The 19,939-nt window shown below is 47.2% G+C and overlaps 1 protein-coding gene across 2 annotated transcripts; it reads left to right on the forward strand.

The window, feature by feature from the left end:
- The first annotated feature begins 4,453 nt into the window (after window positions 1-4,453).
- Window positions 4,454-19,423, forward strand: LOC122366370. Of its 2 annotated transcripts, XM_043338556.1 has the most exons (4): window positions 4,454-4,630; window positions 11,684-11,919; window positions 13,717-13,776; window positions 18,221-19,423. In XM_043338556.1, exons 1-4 carry the CDS (start codon window positions 4,609-4,611, stop codon window positions 18,464-18,466), a joined length of 564 nt encoding a protein of 187 aa, XP_043194491.1. In that variant the 5' UTR covers window positions 4,454-4,608; the 3' UTR covers window positions 18,467-19,423. The 2 variants fall into 2 exon arrangements, with proteins under 2 accessions (XP_043194491.1, XP_043194492.1); XM_043338557.1 differs by lacking the exon at window positions 13,717-13,776 and having other exon boundaries at window positions 18,221-19,420.
- Window positions 19,424-19,939: the final 516 nt, after the last annotated feature.

A 19,939-nucleotide genomic window follows, 5' to 3' on the forward strand; every position in this document is an offset into this window, starting at 1 on the left:
CAAGGAGAGAAGATGGCTGTCGTCTGGATGCAAGGAATAATGACTGCAATATTTTTAGGGAATATATTTAGGGACGCCATGCCTCGTCGCCTCGATGTCCGTCAAGACGGCCCATATACATGTTGTCTCGCCCTCTATCTGAGAGACAGGATATTGCGGCGCGGCGGGGACCCTGTGACATTGTGCTCCGTCGCGGGACGAACGGCCGGTGCAGAACGATGGCTGCCGGTGGAGGTGAGACCGAGTCAAGCTCGAGTTGGCGAGGATTCATGGAAACATTGGAAACGGAGTCGTTTGTAGTACCCAGGCTCTAGCTGCTTTTCTCCTGAACAGGCACTTATAACGTTGAAACTATATCCCAACTGACTGAACGTCACGGGTCAATGGCCTGATCTGACCTCAGGGTCATTTGAATTCCGGCAGTAAAATGCATAGCGTGTAACGCATGTTTTACACTGACAAGTGCGTTAGTCAAGGAAACTGGCACGTTAGAGTCATTATTCAGCACAAAGAGTCAAATACCTGAGCACGAAGCGAATACTCCGAAAGGTCGTTTCTTTAAATCGGACACATTTGTCACATGTCACAATCTGCGTTTGCCATTATGAGACATGCGTGACACGTCCCTGGTCGTATGGAAATGAAGGTGAACTATCTTGTCCGTCCATATTTCACCGGCATTAACCATGACGCAGCATCCTTCTTCATCAGACGCGTGATAACCGGAGTAGGGAACGCCGAGAGCTCGTCCATTCGCTTCCCATTTAGATCCACGGTCCACGCTGCTCCGAGCTCAGCCACCGTCTCACGCAGCGCTGTTTAAAACAGAGCAGACCAGTTTCCGCAGAGAAAATCGGCTCAGTGGCACCGCTCGAGCCAAGTTATTTTTCTTGATCTGGGGAAACAGAGCGGCGAGTGTTTGTGGAGCTGGGAAACAGCTGTCGCGGGCAGCCGACACGGTTTTGAGGAGGTGTGGGGAGAGGTAACAACGGTTTTAAACTGCGGCTGCAGTTTGTATTGGCTTCGAGCGATTTATTGTTACAAAACTGCAGGAGGACCTGAGAAAACGATGAACGTCTTTGCCTTGTTCCAGCGAAAGATTCGAAATGATAACTTAATTTTAGGTAGGTATCGAACAACTTTACACACTGCACTTTTTGTTACATCAAATGAGCCAGGATGAGAATCTGGAAAATTGAGATTAAGTACACCGCTTCCCTGCGCTCTTGGCTTAATCCTCGCCTAGCCAAAGTTTCCAACACTCTTACCCGAAACTTGATGACATGTTTACAGTTGTGGGGTGTTATCTCACCCAAATCGTGTGAGGAGCAAACTTTTGGGATCCAAGGTAGAAACACCGAGCGGTGAACTAATTTTCACACTTCGCTAAAAAGTTCCAACGTATATTATGCATTATTAGGGGGACAATACACAACGGGAAATAATGCGATCTAAGTTGTGAATTTGTGTTTTCTTTTAACCCGCGCACCGACGGGGGTCTGCGCCAACTTAGTACCGACGGGGGGGGGGCGGATGACCGCCCCCCCCTGAGATCTCGAGAACGAAGCAAGATAGCGACAAGCCGTAAACGGCATCGGATACGCACGGACAAGGTCTACAATTTTTACTAAGGTCATTTTCAGGTCAGGTCAAAGATGACGTCACAGGGGTCGAAAAAGTCAAAATGGCGGCGCTAGATATGGAGAGGGTTTTTCTCGAATAACTTTCGAAGTAGTCAAGATAGGAACAAACTAAGGGCATCATCGTGATCCTCTCGTCAATCCGCATCGAATGATATATATGTTGACCTCGAAAGGTCAAGGTCAAAGGTTGACCTCAGGTCACGTGACCTCGAGGTCATCATGTATATCATTCGATGCGTCTTGACGAGCTGAACACAATTAGACCATCCGCGCGGCTGTATCTTGTTCCTGTAAGGAGTTATTGGCAAAAAACCTTTGGTGACCTTTGATGACGTCACATGACCTTACAGCTGCCCAACAGCAAAACAGACCTCAAGGTAGTGAAGGTTGATCGTATGTGAAGTCATGTATGGTATATGGGGCCATTCCGACCCGTTTTAGTGGTAAAAACAGGGAGTTGATTTTTCCCCCATTGACTTATAATGGGGAGGTCGCGAATTTGACCTGACCTTAGGTCACCGACATCAAAATTCCGAGATATACAAATTGTAGCTACTAATGACCTAATAACATCCTGCGACTTTCAAAGGCCTCCGACATCTACTGTAGCTCTGGCACGGTGACAAAGTTGCAAAAAAGTGACTTGAGGTTGGGTCATTCAAAGTGACCTGGTGACCTGACCTTAAAAGTTAGGAGGTTCAAACTTGCACACCATGTGTAAAATTGATGAGAGAATAGTCATACCAAATTTCGCGGCGCTACGCGCCGCGGTTTTCCCGCTATCCGCGAAAAACCTCAGGGGGGGGCGGATATCCGCCCCCCCCCGTCGGTGCGCGGGTTAAATTTGTACTTTAAATGTTCCATTTAAACAAACAAGACAAAAACAAACGTTTGCCGGTCGGAGAAACTGTCTTATCTCCTCCACATCCAGTTGCTGTTTTTTTTTTTCTGTGTGCCGTCATCACCATCGTCGTGTTCTTTACCCGCGTCCCTCACACGGGTGCTGCTCCGTTCATCTGCGACGGTCACCGAACAAATGGCGTTTTCCAATCTGCGGCATATCTGCGCCGCAGCCGCGACAATTTGCGCCGCGCCGCTGAAAGTGTCGTCAGCGTTTTTGGTGTCGGAGCTTGAGAGATTGGTGGAACGGTCGGCGGTGACGGCAGAAAGGCGGCGCGAGCCCTGGGGAGCCATCCACTGACCGGTCCGTGTGCAGTCTTCAGCAGGTGACTCCGCGACTGACGGCTTACACCGATCGCTACCACTGACTAACCGATAACTGACCACTGACTAATCACTGGCTGACCGAGCCCTTACTGGCTGACCGCCGACCGACTATACACGACCGACCAGAGACGACTGACTCCCCGTCCGACCTCTGACTGACCCGCTGCTGTATGACCGTTCGCTGACCGATGACCGGTGAGGCCCCTCGGCTGGAACAGTGCCCACCCCGGTAGTCCTGTGTCCGCCCGAGTGGCCCGTCGTGTTAGCGCAGATGGATCGGAAATAGCGGCGTACTGGGACCGACCTTGGCAGGCCTCTCCCACGGGGGCTGATGGTGCGACGGGAACAACCACTGGGACCTGAGTGGCCCCACGCACGATAGTACGATACGCGCTGGAAGCAGAGAGGGAGCTCCAGTGCGACGGGTGTGACCGTGAGGCGTGAATTCAATTTCGTCGCAGGGTGGTCAATTTTAAACAAAATTCTGATGTCCTGCGGTGCTTAGGATCGATATAACGGCGGTCTTATTCGACCATTTTTCAGCCATCGAAGATATCCTTTCATGCCTGTTCCTCGGTCTATCCATGCTCGGAATCGGACCGAGTCTTTCGATAGAGGATAATTTGCTAGCAGATTTTATGCGTTTCATTAACACGATTTCAACCACTTAAGCAGCACATACACACGGAAGAGACTTCGGAGAGCGTGAACCCGAGACGAGAGCCGTGTTATTTTTGGTGACCAGTTGGAAAAGAGCACGTCTGGTCTGAAAAATGAGGGAAGAAGAAAAAATGGAGATTTTTTTAAAAACAAATCACGTTTGTCAAAAAAGAATGTAGGTAGCTCAAGCTACGACGCTCTTTCTTGTGCGAGGTACTAAGCTTTGTGCTGACGTCGTCACGGTCGGTTAGATAACTGCCAGGTAACAGATGGGACGTGAGAAGGAAAATAGCCGAACCTTTCGACCGTCAGCTGGTGCCGGCGGCGCTGTCTCGAATAGCAATGAGACCATTGCTACGCTCGGCAGCCGACCCAGTGTCCAACCGTGCCGTGTTAGAGCAATTCAGCTGCTGAGGTGTCATACTCGTTCGCAAATTACTTAAAATAACTTTATTATTATCTATTTAGTATTTACTATTTTTATTTACCATTTGAAGCCGGGTGGCCATGAGTGACTATTCACATTTCCCGTGACATGAAATTATCTTCAGCAGGGAAATACTGTTTCATTTACTAGTGGAAAAGAATGGATTGATGCAAAGCAGATATAATCATAAAATACTATGTTATTCAATGTGATAGACTGCTGAGAAATAAAACAGTCGTGGGAATTACCCAATGAGTGACTATCATTGAACAGTTCCACTTTTCACGGATTTGTAGTGATATACCCATAAACTAGCCATTTCCACACGTTCAAGTCTTCTTCTTGCTGAACACAGTTGCATTTTGTAGTAAATGACCGATTCATTTTAGGCACATTTCTGCATACCTAATATTGCGTGGATGGTCTAAGTTCTAACCACTGTTCACCTCCGTGTCCTTTCAGGTGAAGCCACCCTGTGGTGTGGCGTCTACGTGAGTGGATACCGTCTCCAAAAGACAGAGCAGTGAGCGGCGGTGAGAGGGAGGGAGAGGGCAGAGGGCCGGTCTCCGGTGCTGACCCCGCGACCGTCTGACCGTGGAGGTCCCGGCCAGCAATGAGCTGCCCCCCTGCGCCAGCCTCGTCCGAGCCGGTATGGACGGACCAGCCAGCAACAGTGAGTACAGAATAGAGAGTGGCAGTAATACATAGTGCTCAGCTGCACGGCTGTACGGCGTGTGGTTACTAGTAGATATGCACGCACCGAGGCCCCCGCGTGCATGCAGTTGCAGATGCATTTAGAGGAATGCCACAAGCTGAAATGAATGTTTATACCGAAGAGGGTGCTCACTCATATTTGAGTGCGATTCCACTGCCCTTGTGTTCTATTTTATTTAGCTAGCTGCGGGAGCCAAATCGGAAAATAACGTCGGACAGTTGCTCTCTGGAGGGACTCCGGCCGGATGGCTCTATCAACTGGAATGTCACTTCCAAGAGCACTCTGGGCCACCGTCGGGCCACTTCTGATCGCTGGAGCTGTCTCAGCGCTGAATGAGGAGCTCATATCCGCACTATCGTATGGCGATCGAATGAACGATGGGTTCGCTCCCGAGTGCTTTGCCGCTCCCCAGCCGGCGTGAAATTCAACCTTGGGGTCATGGCGGGTATAATTTCTTAGTTTTCAACGAAATTTTGAATAAAATAAAGTTTCATATCTCAGTTTCTATCTGTGTTGACTCCATGTAATGGTGCGTTAAAGTTTGCATCATGCATGAGCTAGCTGGCTAAGTTGCAGACGTGGAGCGCATGTTAGGCATGAATTGAACTTTTGAAGTTCACATGCATAGTTTATTGATGTCTCAGTAGCGACGAGATTTCCGCTAAAAAGCCTTCGACTTTACCAATCAATGTGCATCATCTAAATGTGTATCAGAGAGGGATCCGGGTCGTGAATGCAATGTTCCTATTATCGTTAAAGTAGCACTATGAATTCCTTGGACATCGACGAGGATAATATCCATAAAACCGTCAATAACCATGACGATACTGATAAGCGTGGGCACGTCAATGGCCCCGTGTGACGACCCTGCATGATGACCCAGAAGGCCCATCAGCGGACATCGCGGACCTGAAATGACGCTCTAAAACATGACGAACGCTCGCTGAGCTGGCCAACGCTCGGTTTGAAAGCGTAGCCGCCCCCGGAGCGATTATCAAAGCGCATTGGCTATTGCTGATACGGCGTGGAACAGCAGTCCATATCATGGCTACTTGTGGAGCATTACATATTCTGCAGATGATTGACCTACAATGTCAGCACGCCATGGTAAAAGATATGTTATGGGCAGGCACACTATCTTTTTTTTAAAATTTATCTACAAGGCTGTAAAAAAATTTATCTAAATTTTTTGACGTTGTCCATCTTAAGTAGGTAGTTTTAGAAATCCTAATAAAATCCAAGCCACAGACCACGACCAAACTCAATTTAGTGTAGATCGATAGCCGATCGATCTAGGTCTCTACTACGTGCCGCTTTTGAATTGAATACCTAAACGAACCAGATGGCTGAAGCCAGCACGCGGTAGTCACGGGACATCGTCCCGCTGTCACGCACAGCTCGTGCGGAGTCACGACCTTACCAACCAACCAGGGCCCAATCTTATACCAATGCGTGTATGGGATTTGGCAGCACTGGCCGGAATTACCGGCAATAATATAAAATGCATTGTTTTTAGTTACGTCCAGCTGATCTCGCCGAATGTGTTTCATAGCGTGAATGTTTATGGATGTAGCCTGAATGAATGAATGAATGAATGAATGTTGAATAATAATAATAACTGTTACCAAATGCCGTGAATGCGCATTCACGGCAGTTGGAAGATTGGGCCCAATAATTGTGGGGATGGGGTGAGGGTAGGGCTGAGCTCTGTCACGGAGTTCAGTTGAGAGGGACGGCCGTCCCCCGCACGGGGAGCGGAGGGATCTGAAGTGACGTAATTGGTCACGAAGTTGCGGAAGCTCTAGCTGTTGCTGTCTAGCTTTTCTCTTATACGGGACGTCTCGGACGGTAGGCTGACCTTTGGGACGGGACATGGAACCAGACAGGGAAGTGTATCGCTCTGGACGCGTGTCGAATCAGATCAGCAAAAGGTAAAAATATCCGACACTTGAGCGGCTCACTCCACTAGATTGATCTAAAGGTTACTTTTCATCCAAGAAAGCGGCGACATGTTTAGTGATGCACTTGCGTAGAATGAATTTAATTAACTAGTAACAGACAGTGGCCTAAAGTTTTCCTTTTTACCAAATTAATGTATCAGTGACTTAATACGCTAATGCAATTTCATGCGTCATCGACATCAACGTCATTGTCTGTCTCTGAAGGCTGAAGGGACCGCTTCCATTTAGTCATGCAGCTGACTGGATAAATTTGACATTCTGTTGACTATTGATTGACAGCCCTCCGCCGGTCACTCATCTGACCCCAGACGAAGGGCGCTTCGGCTCCTCGATTCCCGCGAAGTTGTCGAATGGAGATCCGTCTCTGGCCCGTCACAGAGATCAGCCGTCTCATTCAGTCTATGATGTCTCGGCGACCGTTTCTGAATGATACCCATCAGGCTGTCAGCGCTCTGGCTGAATCTGAACCGGATTCTAGACTCTAGACTGCGTTATGAATAGCTGAAGCGAAGTGGTAGAAGTGCATCTCTCCGAGGGGATACGGAAGAAAATATGCATGAAGATAAAATGTAGTCCTGACAGCTTGTGGATGAATATGTGAATATAGCCGGCTGTGCTACTTGAAAAATAGGAAGAGAATGAGATGCTCAACTCATGAAAATGAAACAGCTCAGCGGCTTGAAAGCCGATAGATAAGCGATTGATTTTCGTTGAGGAGCAAACCGCCATCCGTTTTCTACGACCTTTGCACCAGCCCAGTTTCTCCAGTCCCAGTCTTGCTACAGCATTGCTTTCTAACTGCTCTTCAAAGCATAATTTAAAAAAAAAATCGTGTAGCAAATGCATATACACTCGTCACAAATGCTCTCTCGCCGTTTCCATAGCGAAACAAGTGCTCACTATGACACCCATGGCGCGAGAATTCGTCTCCCAACCAGCGCCAATGTTGCCAGTTCCGCCATTGCATCAGATGAGTTCGCCCTGGAAGCACGATGTGTACGAGTGTACCATTGGACGGGGTCGAGACACATGAGAAAATGTCTTCCGTGTTACCGGTCCGATGGAGAGGGGAAAGGATATTGCACAGCAATGTTCTATTTGTAGCTGCGTTGTCAGAGCCCTTGAAGAAGCTCCTCATTGAGAATTTCGTTAATTTTTACTCAAAGAAGTAATGGTTACCATATGTTTCCATTCGGTTCGATTCTCTCCCTTGTCTTCCTGACCCCGGCGGTGTCTCGGATGCATTGGAGCTCATGTTAAAAGTGTTACGTGGGGGGGGGGGGTAGCTATAGACCGCGATGAAAAGGGCACGAAGTCTGACCATCACAATGCAATTTACAAGCCACATTCAGCGGCAACTGGACGGAATTTCAGCATAAATACAATCCTCGCCGGCGCCAAAGTTCCAGCCAAAGTAGCTCGATGCTGTTCCGCCCTACATCGCTGTATTGCGGCACAGCATACCTTTCAGGGCCCCACCGCAGCGCGCTCGTGGTTCACAGAAAAATTTTAACACCGAGCTGGTTTATTTTACACCAAAGTATTTCATGAATATTGTACAGAGACTACAATTACGCCGAATGCACTATTTAAAGTGAGTGGTATCTTCAAAAGAATGATCGTACACTTCCATAACACATCCCTTCTTTTTTTATCGAAGTAGAAATGAAGGTGGTTAGTTTATCAAACACCGTGGAGGTACAAAAAGTATATCTAGACTATAAAAAGATGGGATCAGTTTATGTACACCGAAAGAGGTATCAAAACGACATCAAAGCGGTACGTTTACACCTTGAGGCCTACAATTACCTTGTAAATACTTTTAAAAGACGTCCGTTGCTTCTTAAAGGTGTAAAATATCCGTGGAGGTGTTCTCAAAGTAGCTTACGGGGGTTTCCTTTCGCGCATGCGCAAAAGGTCGAATGCGCGCGAGCGTTCGCCGCCATTTTTTATCAGTCTGGTCGGCTGAAGCGTGGAGCGCATTGGCAGTGCTCAGATCATAAAGAGTCATTGATGTTTATCGAATTGTGCGGTGCATATTGTGGAGATTAAGTGGAGAATAGATGTGGAGTGGTGGTTGCAGACTGCAGATACAGCAGTAACAGGATGACTGAGGCGGAAACGTGGAGGAGGCTAGACTGCTTCGAAGCGTCCGGTTGCGGGAGCTTTTCCTGCATGCGCCTGTCGCGAAGGTAAGTTATAACCCTCCGGGCGGACTCTGAATGGTTCGGAATCGGGCCTTTTCGACCCCCTTCAGATCTCGAAAACCACTAATCGGAGCGACAAATGGTAAACGGCGTTTGATAGTTCGTTAAAAGGCCTACAACTTTAATATATATTTTTGGAGGTCCGGTCAATATTGAGGTCACCAGAGGTAATAAAAAATAAATTGTTTGAAACAGGTACAGTGTAGTGCTAGTGTCGCGTCGCTGGCCGCGGCGGTGGCCAGCTGGTGCAGTCCACCGGCCGGCCGGCCGACCGGTGAACGGCCTGCGCCTGAGGCTGCCCACTGGTCACGTGACCCGGCGGTCGGGCGGACGGGGTGCGCCGCGCGGCGGCGAGTAGAATGAGCGGGAGCGCGGAGTCGGACGGACGCGGTCTGCGGCCGGCTCGCTGCGTTGGCTCTTGGTTCTCTGTTTAGGGACTGTCTATTTGCTTTCGCTTATCTCATTCTCGTTATTGTACATATATCTTGGTCTAGGTTCTTGCTTTCTTTCCCGGTGAGCACACGCTACACTTGCATGACCTTTAATAGGTCAACTTCAAAATTGGGCCTAAGAAGATCACGCTGGATACCAATCAACGCGCCATGACCAGGCAAACGGTTTGGTACATTTACAAGTCTTTAGCACCATCATGTCGTGATTTATTAGCTAAAAACCACTGATGACGTCACATGACCTCAGATGACCATTCCCGGTACCCCTGTCAGTAAAAGGCACCTGAGTCATTACAGATCAGATAATCTGTCATAGTCCCCAAATAATTTGATGGTTTTGACTCGTTTACTCGAAGCAGGACGCATTTCAATATTTTCACATAGGCTTGTAATGTAGGATGATCACGACTCTAACCTGACCTCAGGTCACAGAAAGGTAGGTACAAATTCTGATATATGCAAATCACACATGCTGGTAGATACTGTAATGAAGACCTGAAGAGAGGAAATCGCTCCGTGAAAAACTCTAGCTCTGACGTGATTGCAAACTTTTCTGAGGTGGGGTATAAAAACCGCTCTGGTGACCTGACCTGACCGAAACCGGATTTTTTTTGCTGAAATTTGCGTAATGAATATTTAGGAAAAGTCGCCAAGATGAGCTGAATATCTTGAGGCGTTTGGCAATGAAACAAGAAAAACCTGAGGAGGGCCGAAAAGGCCCCCGCCCGGAATAGGCTTAATACTATACCTGTCAAGACTGTGTTTTTATTTTCGGAGGGTATGAAAGTAAATCGCGAATTAAGTATCGAATAACTGGTCGAGTCGAAGCACCTAAATAGGGATTTCATGAAGGATTGTTAAATGAGCGCAGGTCTTCTGGCTTGTTTCAGAGTCAGCCAAAGCTGTGGGACAGCTTCGTGGACTTTGGGCTGTAGTGATCACGGCCAGCCAAACAGTGGCGAACTCCAACGAGACGGCGTCGAAGTGATAGATACAGGACAATAATCCCATAAGGGACAATAATGCGGACGCACTTGGTTAGCGTTGTGTTTTTCTGTTGAAAGAGCAAACCTGAATTTTCTGAAAACTTTCAAAAGCTGTGCCGCACTTCTTAAAGGCCGTTGTCATGATAACAAGATCTTTGTTTGCAGTAGTACCATGGTGATTTCCTGTTTCGTAAAGGTTGACTACACCAGTGCCGCAGTGCGAGTCATTATGCGCAGGAAATTGCTGTGGGATTAACGAGTTAGGAGATCACTGAGACAGTAGAATTTGATTTGATTAAGTATCGGGTGTTGGATGTTTCCACGTCATTGAGTGTGTTCCATGCGCGTTGCTGCTGCTTAAGTTTTTGGTGTACCCTTTGTTTAAGGCATTCGAATACACATGTTCTGTTCGTTCCACTTGTTATACGTTCTGTTCCAACCCCTATACAACAGGTGACAAATTGTTTTGTGTTTATTAGCGGATGTCTTATTTTGCGAAATAATCAAACCTTGAGCTTGTGCATCCCGAGATGCAAAAGTGCTAACTTAGCCGTAAATAGTGATTTTCGATTTCTTTATAGGTACTTGGTTTACGACACCAGTGTTTGAAACATGCGAATAAACATGTCTTGTATTCGTTGAGGCACTTTGTTTGGACATTTGCAGGAAGCTACGGTTGTTACCTATGTATCCTGAAATATTAAGATTAGTCAACGGTATAGTGACCCACACTACCAACAAGTGAGTCTGCATGTTTTAGCTTGCGAGCGACCTTGCATCGCATTTCAAAAGCTGATTTTGAGTCAACTTTCGATTTTCCTCGCTGCGAGGTCTGCGAGTTCTGCGAGGTTTGCGGGTTTTTCGTTGGAGTCGAATTTTGGTTCCTTGCGCTGGTATTGCGACTGCATGTAAGTTTCTGAAGGTGTACCGGTTTCACTGCATACATGAAGTTACCATTAGGAAGCGGTCTAATCACTCTATGAATTAGTATTATGTCCGCAAACTGAAAACCCGCAAACTCGCAACCCGCATGCGAGTTCCAGTGTGGGGCGGCCTTTAGGCTGAGCGAACGTTTCCTGCATAGCAAATCATATCGTGGTAAGTGCTATGAAGCTTCTTTAGGCAAAGTTCAAGGTTGTTTTTTTCGTGCACCGGATTATCTGAAATCTGATCCAATCATCGACCCTTCTCGGAACCATCCATATTGATCGACAGTGCTTCTCAATACGTCAAAGCCAGGTGCAGCAGCTTCGGGCGGCCTGACGCTGCTTGCCCACCCATTGATATTCCTAATTAACCTCCGAGCTTACAAACTCATCCAAAGCACGGGTTCATACTTCATCAGAGCAACAGCTTCAGTCAGCAGCACACGGGACGGTGATTAACGACATCGTCTGGCCAACAGGTTCTGAGGTGTCGGAGCCGCCGGCGGGGGGCGAGCACACGACCTCTCCCTCCGGCCCCTCGTCGGCCGGCTCCCTGCCGGTCACTGCCGAGGAGGTGGGTCTGGTGCTGCTCGTGCTGCTCCTCTGGCTGTTGGCCATCGCGCTCTTCATCAACCGCTGGGGCAAGATCCGGATGCTGGAGCCCTACCTGCCGGCGTACAAGATGACGCCGCGCGCCGAGGCACTTACCGGCCAGGTGAGACGGGTGAGAGTGGTGAGAGGGGTGAGAGGAGCTGAGGTCAGGTGATGTGAGCAGAGGTCTGAGGAGAAGAGTAGGTAAAGTGAGGTGAGTTACTGAGGTGAGGTTGGACCAGACTGTGGTGGTGTCAGTGTGAGAGATAAAGCAAACGAGTGCTGGAGAAGAGGTAAGGGATGCAGGCGAAAGAAACGATTTAAAATGTCATACTTGTGTAGCATTATATCAGAGAATATAGGTATAGAGCATGAAACTTCTATTCCGCATTTGTTCTAAAGTTGTGCAATGCATCGAGCTTGCTTGTCAAATGACATGTAGATACCCCCCCCCCCCAAAAAAAAACAATGCTATTTCATTTATGATAGCTTGTATCTTGTACTGTGTCAAGTTACTTCTCTTTTAGAGGTGCGTTTCAACTATTGTCAAAAATAGTGAACATTTGTGAAACAGTTATCGACATCGCGGATGTCAGCCTTATCGCCATGCATTGATGCGGAGATCATCTTTCCATTCGGTAAAATATGGTGAAAATTTGCCAGACTGATCAGTTGTTGGGGTGGCAATTTCACGTCAGTTTAACGCCCTCCCCGGGTCTAACACGATGTGGAGCGGAAAACAGAAATTTGTTTTGATGTCTGGTAGTCAGACCATGAGAAGCGCGCAGCTGCAGCTGAATGTTTGCTCTTGCTGACCTGCCGTCGGAATTCAGCAAATACGCTTCGGCACCACGGTCGATATGAGAAATGTGCTGCCACCGCTGTCTGTGATACAGGGCTCATTCGAAAAAGAAATAGGAGAGTGAATGGTTGGGTTGTTACTGAAATGTGCTAAACATTCATCAGGATAAGGCGTTTCTTCGTGGAGAAATACAAATGGCCGTCAGGTTGTGAGCCACTTTCACTCTGTAGGTACTACACTCTGTTATGGCACAGGCTTCTGAGCGCTCGCGATAAATTCAGCCCCTTTCCTCTTAGCATATTTTAAGTAAGCCCGCAAAAACACGGGGTCAGGGTCTTGGCGTGAAAACAACGATATCAATCTCGTAGTTATGATGAAAATATGGCCATTTCACTTCAGAATTACCAATTCAAGGCGACGCATATTTAAGAAAATCAGTAGACCTCAAACCGTTTAACAAACAGGGCAGTGGTATCACAGTTTGACGTTTGTGAAAAGCGATAATGTGAACACATATACATATATTGCACAAACCGGTTTCGATATCACTTCATCAGTGTGCAAATATATAATTTTTTTATATATTTGCACACTGATGAAGTGATATCGAAACCGGTTTGTGCAATATATATGTGTTCACATTATCGCTTTTCACAAACAGGGCAGTCATAGCGCAGGATAATTTATTGCATAAAGATCACAACGTTGGAAATGGGACGTGTTTAAATGCGTCAAATCATTGAAAAAATATATCAAATGTAAAGGCTGAGCCTCACCTGAATATATATTTATGTGAAGCGAATCAACTGCCGACAAATGGTAAAGGAAATTCAAATTGGCATTTTTGCGAGCAAGCATAAGTATTAAGTAGGTTGCCTCTCTCAGATTCTTTATCTTTATTTACATGTATAGAATAAAGCACCTCACGCCAGAATACAAGGCTATGTATTAGAATGTGCAAACTAGATAATTAAAAGCATTTCACCTTATTTGCTGCACCGCTATTAGCTATAGCCTATATCGCAATCGTATCGCACCGAACGCCGGCGGGTAGAACAGAACTCGCTCGGTAAGCGTTCTCTGGCGCTAACCTGTGCTCCATTGGACCGTTCTTTTCAGCGTCAGTCTATGTCGGAGAGCTATCAGAGACGCCTGTCTCGGTTCGTCGACGTCTCCAACGTATGTGTTCTGTGCTGACACCCGGGGCCCGCAGGCCCGGACCGGACCGGTCTGCACGAGACAGCATGCCCGAACGAGACGCGGCGCACGCCCCTCCTCGACACGCAGTTGCACATTCAGTTTGAGACACAGTAGAATTGCATGATGGTGACTAACCACACGGAGCAATATAGCTTTTGGTTTTGATTTTTTTATCATGGTTGCATACAATAATGCAAAGTAGGAAAAACTGAAAAAAGTAAATTTGACTTCTTTATGCCTGACAAAGATGACGCACTTCTCATCTGAAGCAAGCAAAAAATAGTGAAAAATGAACCCAAACGATCCAAGCAAAAAAAAAGAAATAGAAAAATAATATAAATAAAATAAAATAAAAATACAAGCAAAGCCAGTGAAACTATAAAGTGGTAGTGATAGCATTCAATCTGCCACATTCGCGGCTTCATTTGCGTAAAAATGTTCATAAAAAATATCCCCATTGAGGTAACTTGAAAGCCCCTGCACCAGCCAAATCAAATCCATCTAGTACATTCCCTAGCGCTGAAATGGTTCTGATACGGTCAAGTGATGCCCCATATTGAGCACTGGCCATACAATCTGGTTCTGGTCCTTCTCTGGCCACGTTTGGCCCATGCGGAGTCGTTGAGGAATCTGTTCCGGGTCGTCGTTAGTGTCAGAGTATGACCAGATGAGCAGACGTAGAGCACTTCTATCGGTGTAACTTCGGAGCCCGGGGGGGGGGGGGGTCATATGGCGAGACTCCACCCGCGGGCTGGTTTGCTCCAGCCTGGCAACCAAAGGTCGTGAACCCTGGCTACACAACAGGCATACCGACTGCACGTATGATGTCGTGACTAAGGACTACTCCATTGGTGATGGCTAGAATCAATATGGGATTGAGCTGGGCTCTCTGGCTTGCCCTACTCCGCAAAAAATGTTCATTCGTTGTAGTTGTGTTATCGTTTTGACATTTGTTTTTGTAGTGATGGCTATGTTTTATTTCGTGTGGAGAACAAGTTTCCCTGATGAGAATGCTGGTCTTCTGTTCATATGACAATAACTTCACCATGCACTTAGACAGAAACGGTCTGTGGTTGTTGTGGTGACAGCACAATATGGCTCTCTGTGGCATATCAACGCTGACTTTTGTAGACAAAGGAAAGTGCAGCATTTAGACAACAAACGCTCAGCCAGCAGAAAATACTGTCTCCACCCAATAGCCTCGAGCTGTCACGGTATATTATTGCTAACTTGATTACCTATTCAAGAGCCCAAATAGCTGAAAGGGAAGTGTTTTGTCCAAGTGTTGATATGCCATCGGGAACGACTACAGTGAGCCATTTGTTTTGACCAGCGAAGAGTACCTACACATGCTGCGTGGTGTTGTCTGGTGCTGTGTTGTGATAGTCTCTAGACTTTGGTGTTCCACTTTTATTTACTTATTTATTCGATATATTGAAGATTCGTAGTTCTATCGTCCGTGACTTCCTTGGTTCATCGACATAAACTGCATTGATTAGTGCCAAACTATAGTCCCTAAATAGTCATACCTACTTCTTGAATTGATTATGTGGGAAAACCTTGGCATGTGATGTGATAAATGTCACAACATTTCAACTTATGGATTACTTTCAAGCCACTTAAAAATCGATCATTTACTTTCCTCCGGATAATTACCTATGTACAATGGGAGATATCGTTTCACAATAGTAAAAAGACGTGTCTGTTGTGTGACAGCTTATATGAAATATTGCGTGTAACAACTTATACAAATGTGAAAACATTTTGTAAATCGTGATAATAAAACACTACTCTCAACATGAGGCAAATCTCAAATGCTTTATAACACACTTGACATGATTTGTTTTTCCAATTGACGTTTCAAATTTAACGAAAACTTACTTAAAGTATAAGCGTGAATTGCATCGATCTGCAAAATAAATAACTCAGTTGGCATTAGCCGTTTTCACGACGAGCTATCTTGCGAATGCGCCTAATTTGACCAAATATGCACCAAATCTCTTTTACAATACACATCATGGTAAGCATCTGTGCAAACCCAAACTGATAACTTTTAGAAGCACACTGAACCTAATTTGACCAAACTTGCACCAAATCTGCAGCTGATCTGCCCCAAATGTGTACCAGATGGCCGCCGTGAAAACGGCTATTACTAGCTCCCATATAATCATCCATAAAATATTCTAAGTCCAACCCTCAGTGTAATTTATTCGGTCGGCCCGTCCTCAGACTGACGTGATCTATTCGGCGCATTATTCAGAGGATATTGGCCGAGATCGGCGCCGCGTGCTGACTGCTCTGTTTTGTTCGCTACCAATCGGCCGGGACGCTCGACTGCGGCCCCAAAGTGGCGAATCAGCGTCAATTGGCCGGCGCTGCCACAGTGCTGAGCTGGTGCCTTGTGGCAGGCTGCTCCAAGGCTGAACAACTCCCAATGGAGAGAATCCGGGAAAGGAAGTGCGGCAATCATTTTTTGATGATGACGTCAGAATCAGAATGTGTCAACTCCAGGTTTTAAGCGGACACTGGTCATTTACAACTAAAAAAAATAAGAGCTGATTAAATGTGGAAGTCTTCGAGCTAAAACAAAGCTCGTAAATAGTTAACACCATCCAATCAACCATTCCCGCTCTAGAGTACCACAATTCGAAAGGCACCAGCGCTGTCATTTTCCTCGATTTCTCTGGCATCCCAAGCTCACTGTGACCTCATGCCAGCTCCTGCGACCGTCTCAGACTGTCGCGGGCGGCGAGCGGCGACCCGGAAACTCATCTGCCAGCATAACAGTCTAACATGAGATTATACGGACCTCAGTGGATGGCAATATGCGGGCATCGTCGCGGCCTCGGCAGTGCACGAGGCGTAGAGAAGTGTTATCGTTAGGCGCCGCCTTACGCCAATGCGTTGGTGACTTGGTCCATTTTCTAACCTACCATGGGATGTCATTTTGTGGATACTGAAGGCAGTGCGACGCTAGATAAGAATACGCAGCCGAGTGCTCTTCACTTCTGATTATGAGCATCTTACAGGCTGCCAGCCGGGCAGCCGATATTTAATCAACACTAGGAAACCGCAAAACATCTTTGCAACTTTTTCCTGTCTCCGAATCGATGCTTGGCATTAATGCCTTAGATGGTATTTATTTGGCAAAATTGGTGATAAAACCTCGCGTTCCCCGAATAGCTGCCGAGAGGCTCAGACCGGCTTATTTATGTAACGAAGATGAACAACAGCACATTGTCTTTTCTGTGTTCTCTGACACCGCTATAAGAAGACGAGCTTTATTTATCTGATAGAAAGCAAATGAGGTTACGAGTACTGTTATGTACATATCAGCTACGGGTACATACCAACTGGTAATATTCGCTTTGGAACTGAATTACAAATAGCTGAGTTGCGGGCTCATGACAAATTCTTGTATATCTCGAGAAGTTTGGCGAAGTCCTGCATAGGTATGCAGTCCCGCATAACAGACGTGGTTGACGGGCTAGCCTAACTCAGCCTGCGAAAAGAAAGTGCGGAGCATCGGCGCCGAACAGTGCCGTGGTGCACACTGCCCACGTAGCTCAAAATAAGCAACAACTTTTGGGATGTTGTAATTCAAAGGTCAATATTACGTTGTCCTTTGCGCCTTCCTAATTTACTAAGGTGCATCAAGGCAATCACGATTGTAAAACGTAATTTTTTCTGGGACAAGCACTATTAGCTGCTTTTACGACGGCCATCTGGTACACATTTGGTGCAGATTAGGAGCAGATTTGGTCAAATTAGGTGCACTCGCCGGATAGCCCGTCGTGAAAACGGCTATTGTGTACATTTTATGGATCAGTGCCATACAGGAAGTGCACGGCAACGTTCACATAATCAATCCACATGAATGTCATAGCTAGCTCCATTCCACGGACACAAGTCCTTCCTGGCACCCACAGCACCAATCCACGGACAAAACACCAATCCACTGACACAGCACCAATCCACAGCCACAGCACCAATGCCCTGGTAGCACGGAAGTGCGCCGCTTATTTAATGACTGATGACGCTTGGCCCCCTGCGGCGGCGCCTCATCAGCAGAGTACGTCACCGGAGACGCGGTCGGTAATGGCTGACCCCTCCCCTCCCCGCGGGATGCGTCTCTTCCGCACCCCCCCCCCCATCTCGCCCCTAGGTCTAATTATTTGCTCGTCAAAGTGAGAATAGGGACTGCTCGTAGTCACCATCATAGTTAGCACTGTTTCTAGGGCTGCTGACGCCATTTGGGTCACAGAATTGAAGTGCTGCACTTGTCTTAATGCGAGTGCTGGTAAAATATTGACCGACAAGAGCTTCTAGTAAATGACATTACTGTGTTACCCGACCTCGGTGGCCGACCCACCCCCATCTGACGCGCATCCCCTTCTCCTTCTGACCTGACCTGTTCCTGCAGAGCTCACGCATCAACTCGATGGACGATGACGGCCTGATCGGGCGCTACATGCTACCCAACTACTCTCCGAACCGGCCGCGTCAGAACTCACTGATGGTTCCCATCACCAGCCAGCTGACCGCGGCCAGGAAGGTCAAGTCGGCCGTGGACCTGGTGTCACTAGTGATTGCCGAGCAGCGCGAACAGCGGGAGAGCCTCTCCGGAGGCATGTCAGGACTGTCCGGGGCGTGTCAGACCAATGTCTGATGGGTGTCAGATGACAGACAAATGCCTGGTGACAGATGACAGACCGATTGTGAGGTGACGGACAGGTGGTGTCGGGCGTAAGATCATTGTCGCGAATAGGTGTGAGATGACAGATCAATGTCAGATAAGTGTCAGATGTCAGCATACAGTGTCAGACGTTAGATCAATGTTTGACCGGCGCGGTGTAGGTTGATGTCAGGCCACTCATGATGACGTCTGATTTGAATTTTGATGGATATCAAAGTGATGATGGAAGTATGTCAAACCAGCATCTTATTGCAAGCTGTCTGACCGCAGGATGCCGTCTGTCAGTCGTCAACCCAAGTCGTGCGTCGGTAACACACACTGTCAGACGAAAATATCATCGGCGTACGACAGACCGACGCGTGCCGGACCTCATGTCTTCACTTGTTACTGACAGATCGTCAGACCAGAGTAGGGACGGGCCTGGAGAGTCGAGTTTCTGACTGCTGTCAGACGATAAAGATGTATGGCCATAGCAGGCATTGCTCAGGGCAACTGTCAGAAAGCTGTCATGTGAAACGACCGTCATGATGATCAGGACATGATGGATTCAGGCATATGACCAGATTGTCTCACGACAGATAAGTGACGTTTGTCCTAGACAGCCTGCATTCATCTAATGCAGCCCGCACGATCGACAATGCCGATAGGTATTCAGCTAACCCAACAGCCAACCCACTCTCCATCCCCTAACACAAACACAGTGGTTAGTTGACTACTGATCAGCTCTGACCGATCAGAAACTGGTCGATTAACTGACTCGTGTCCCCCGGTCGTCGTAAAGAGACGACCCAGAACGCCACCGTTGATTGGCCGCGAGAAGTGTGACCGGAGTGACGTCACAGGTCATTGGGTGACGACCATTTATCAGAGAGCCGTGGGATCTGTCTCGAATATCAAATATTGGTGTACCGAGACGCTCTATGCCCATGCTTGCCAAGGTACTAACCTACTGTCAAAAGAGGAAGGATATGAGAGGGTGGCGGCTAAAAGTTACAAGTTTGATTGTAATGTACCGTCAATATGAAAGGAGTCGTCCGGTTCAATGTATTTGTGTCGCCGGGTGTGAGGACGTGCTAAAAAAATAGGTAATGTATTTACGTAGAGTGAGTAGAGTGAGTGAGCATTTACGTATTACACGTATAATGTAATGCAGATTGCTGACCTTGTCTGGTAAAGTGGGTGAGTGAGTGAGTGAGTGAAAAACTGAGTGAATGAGAAAGAGTAGGGAGGGTAGGGAGAGCGTTGATGTAATACTCCTTTATCATAAGTGATAAGTAGGACAGTAGATCTTGTTAAAATGCCATAGAGAGAGAAATATCTCGAGTGGAGTCATATTTTTACTAGAGGCACAAGTTTCAATTGTAATATTTGCGCTGTACGAGTAGCGACCAGGATGCAGCCACGTAGCCGAGATACCTCCTCATGCATCCGTCTCTCTTATCCCGA

The sequence above is a fragment of the Amphibalanus amphitrite genome, unplaced genomic scaffold (genome assembly GCF_019059575.1).
Source record: "Amphibalanus amphitrite isolate SeventyFive unplaced genomic scaffold, NRLGWU_Aamphi_draft 000801F_arrow, whole genome shotgun sequence".
In the NCBI taxonomy this organism is placed as follows: domain Eukaryota; kingdom Metazoa; phylum Arthropoda; class Thecostraca; order Balanomorpha; family Balanidae; genus Amphibalanus; species Amphibalanus amphitrite.

Coding starts and splice junctions, on each gene's coding strand:
- LOC122366370 (XM_043338556.1), top strand. CDS start 4,609: ATGGACGGACCAGCCAGCAACA. Junction 11,920..13,716: donor CCGAGGCACTTACCGGCCAG/GTGAGACGGGTG, acceptor CGTTCTTTTCAG/CGTCAGTCTATGTCGGAGAG. Junction 13,777..18,220: donor GGTTCGTCGACGTCTCCAAC/GTATGTGTTCTG, acceptor CTGTTCCTGCAG/AGCTCACGCATCAACTCGAT.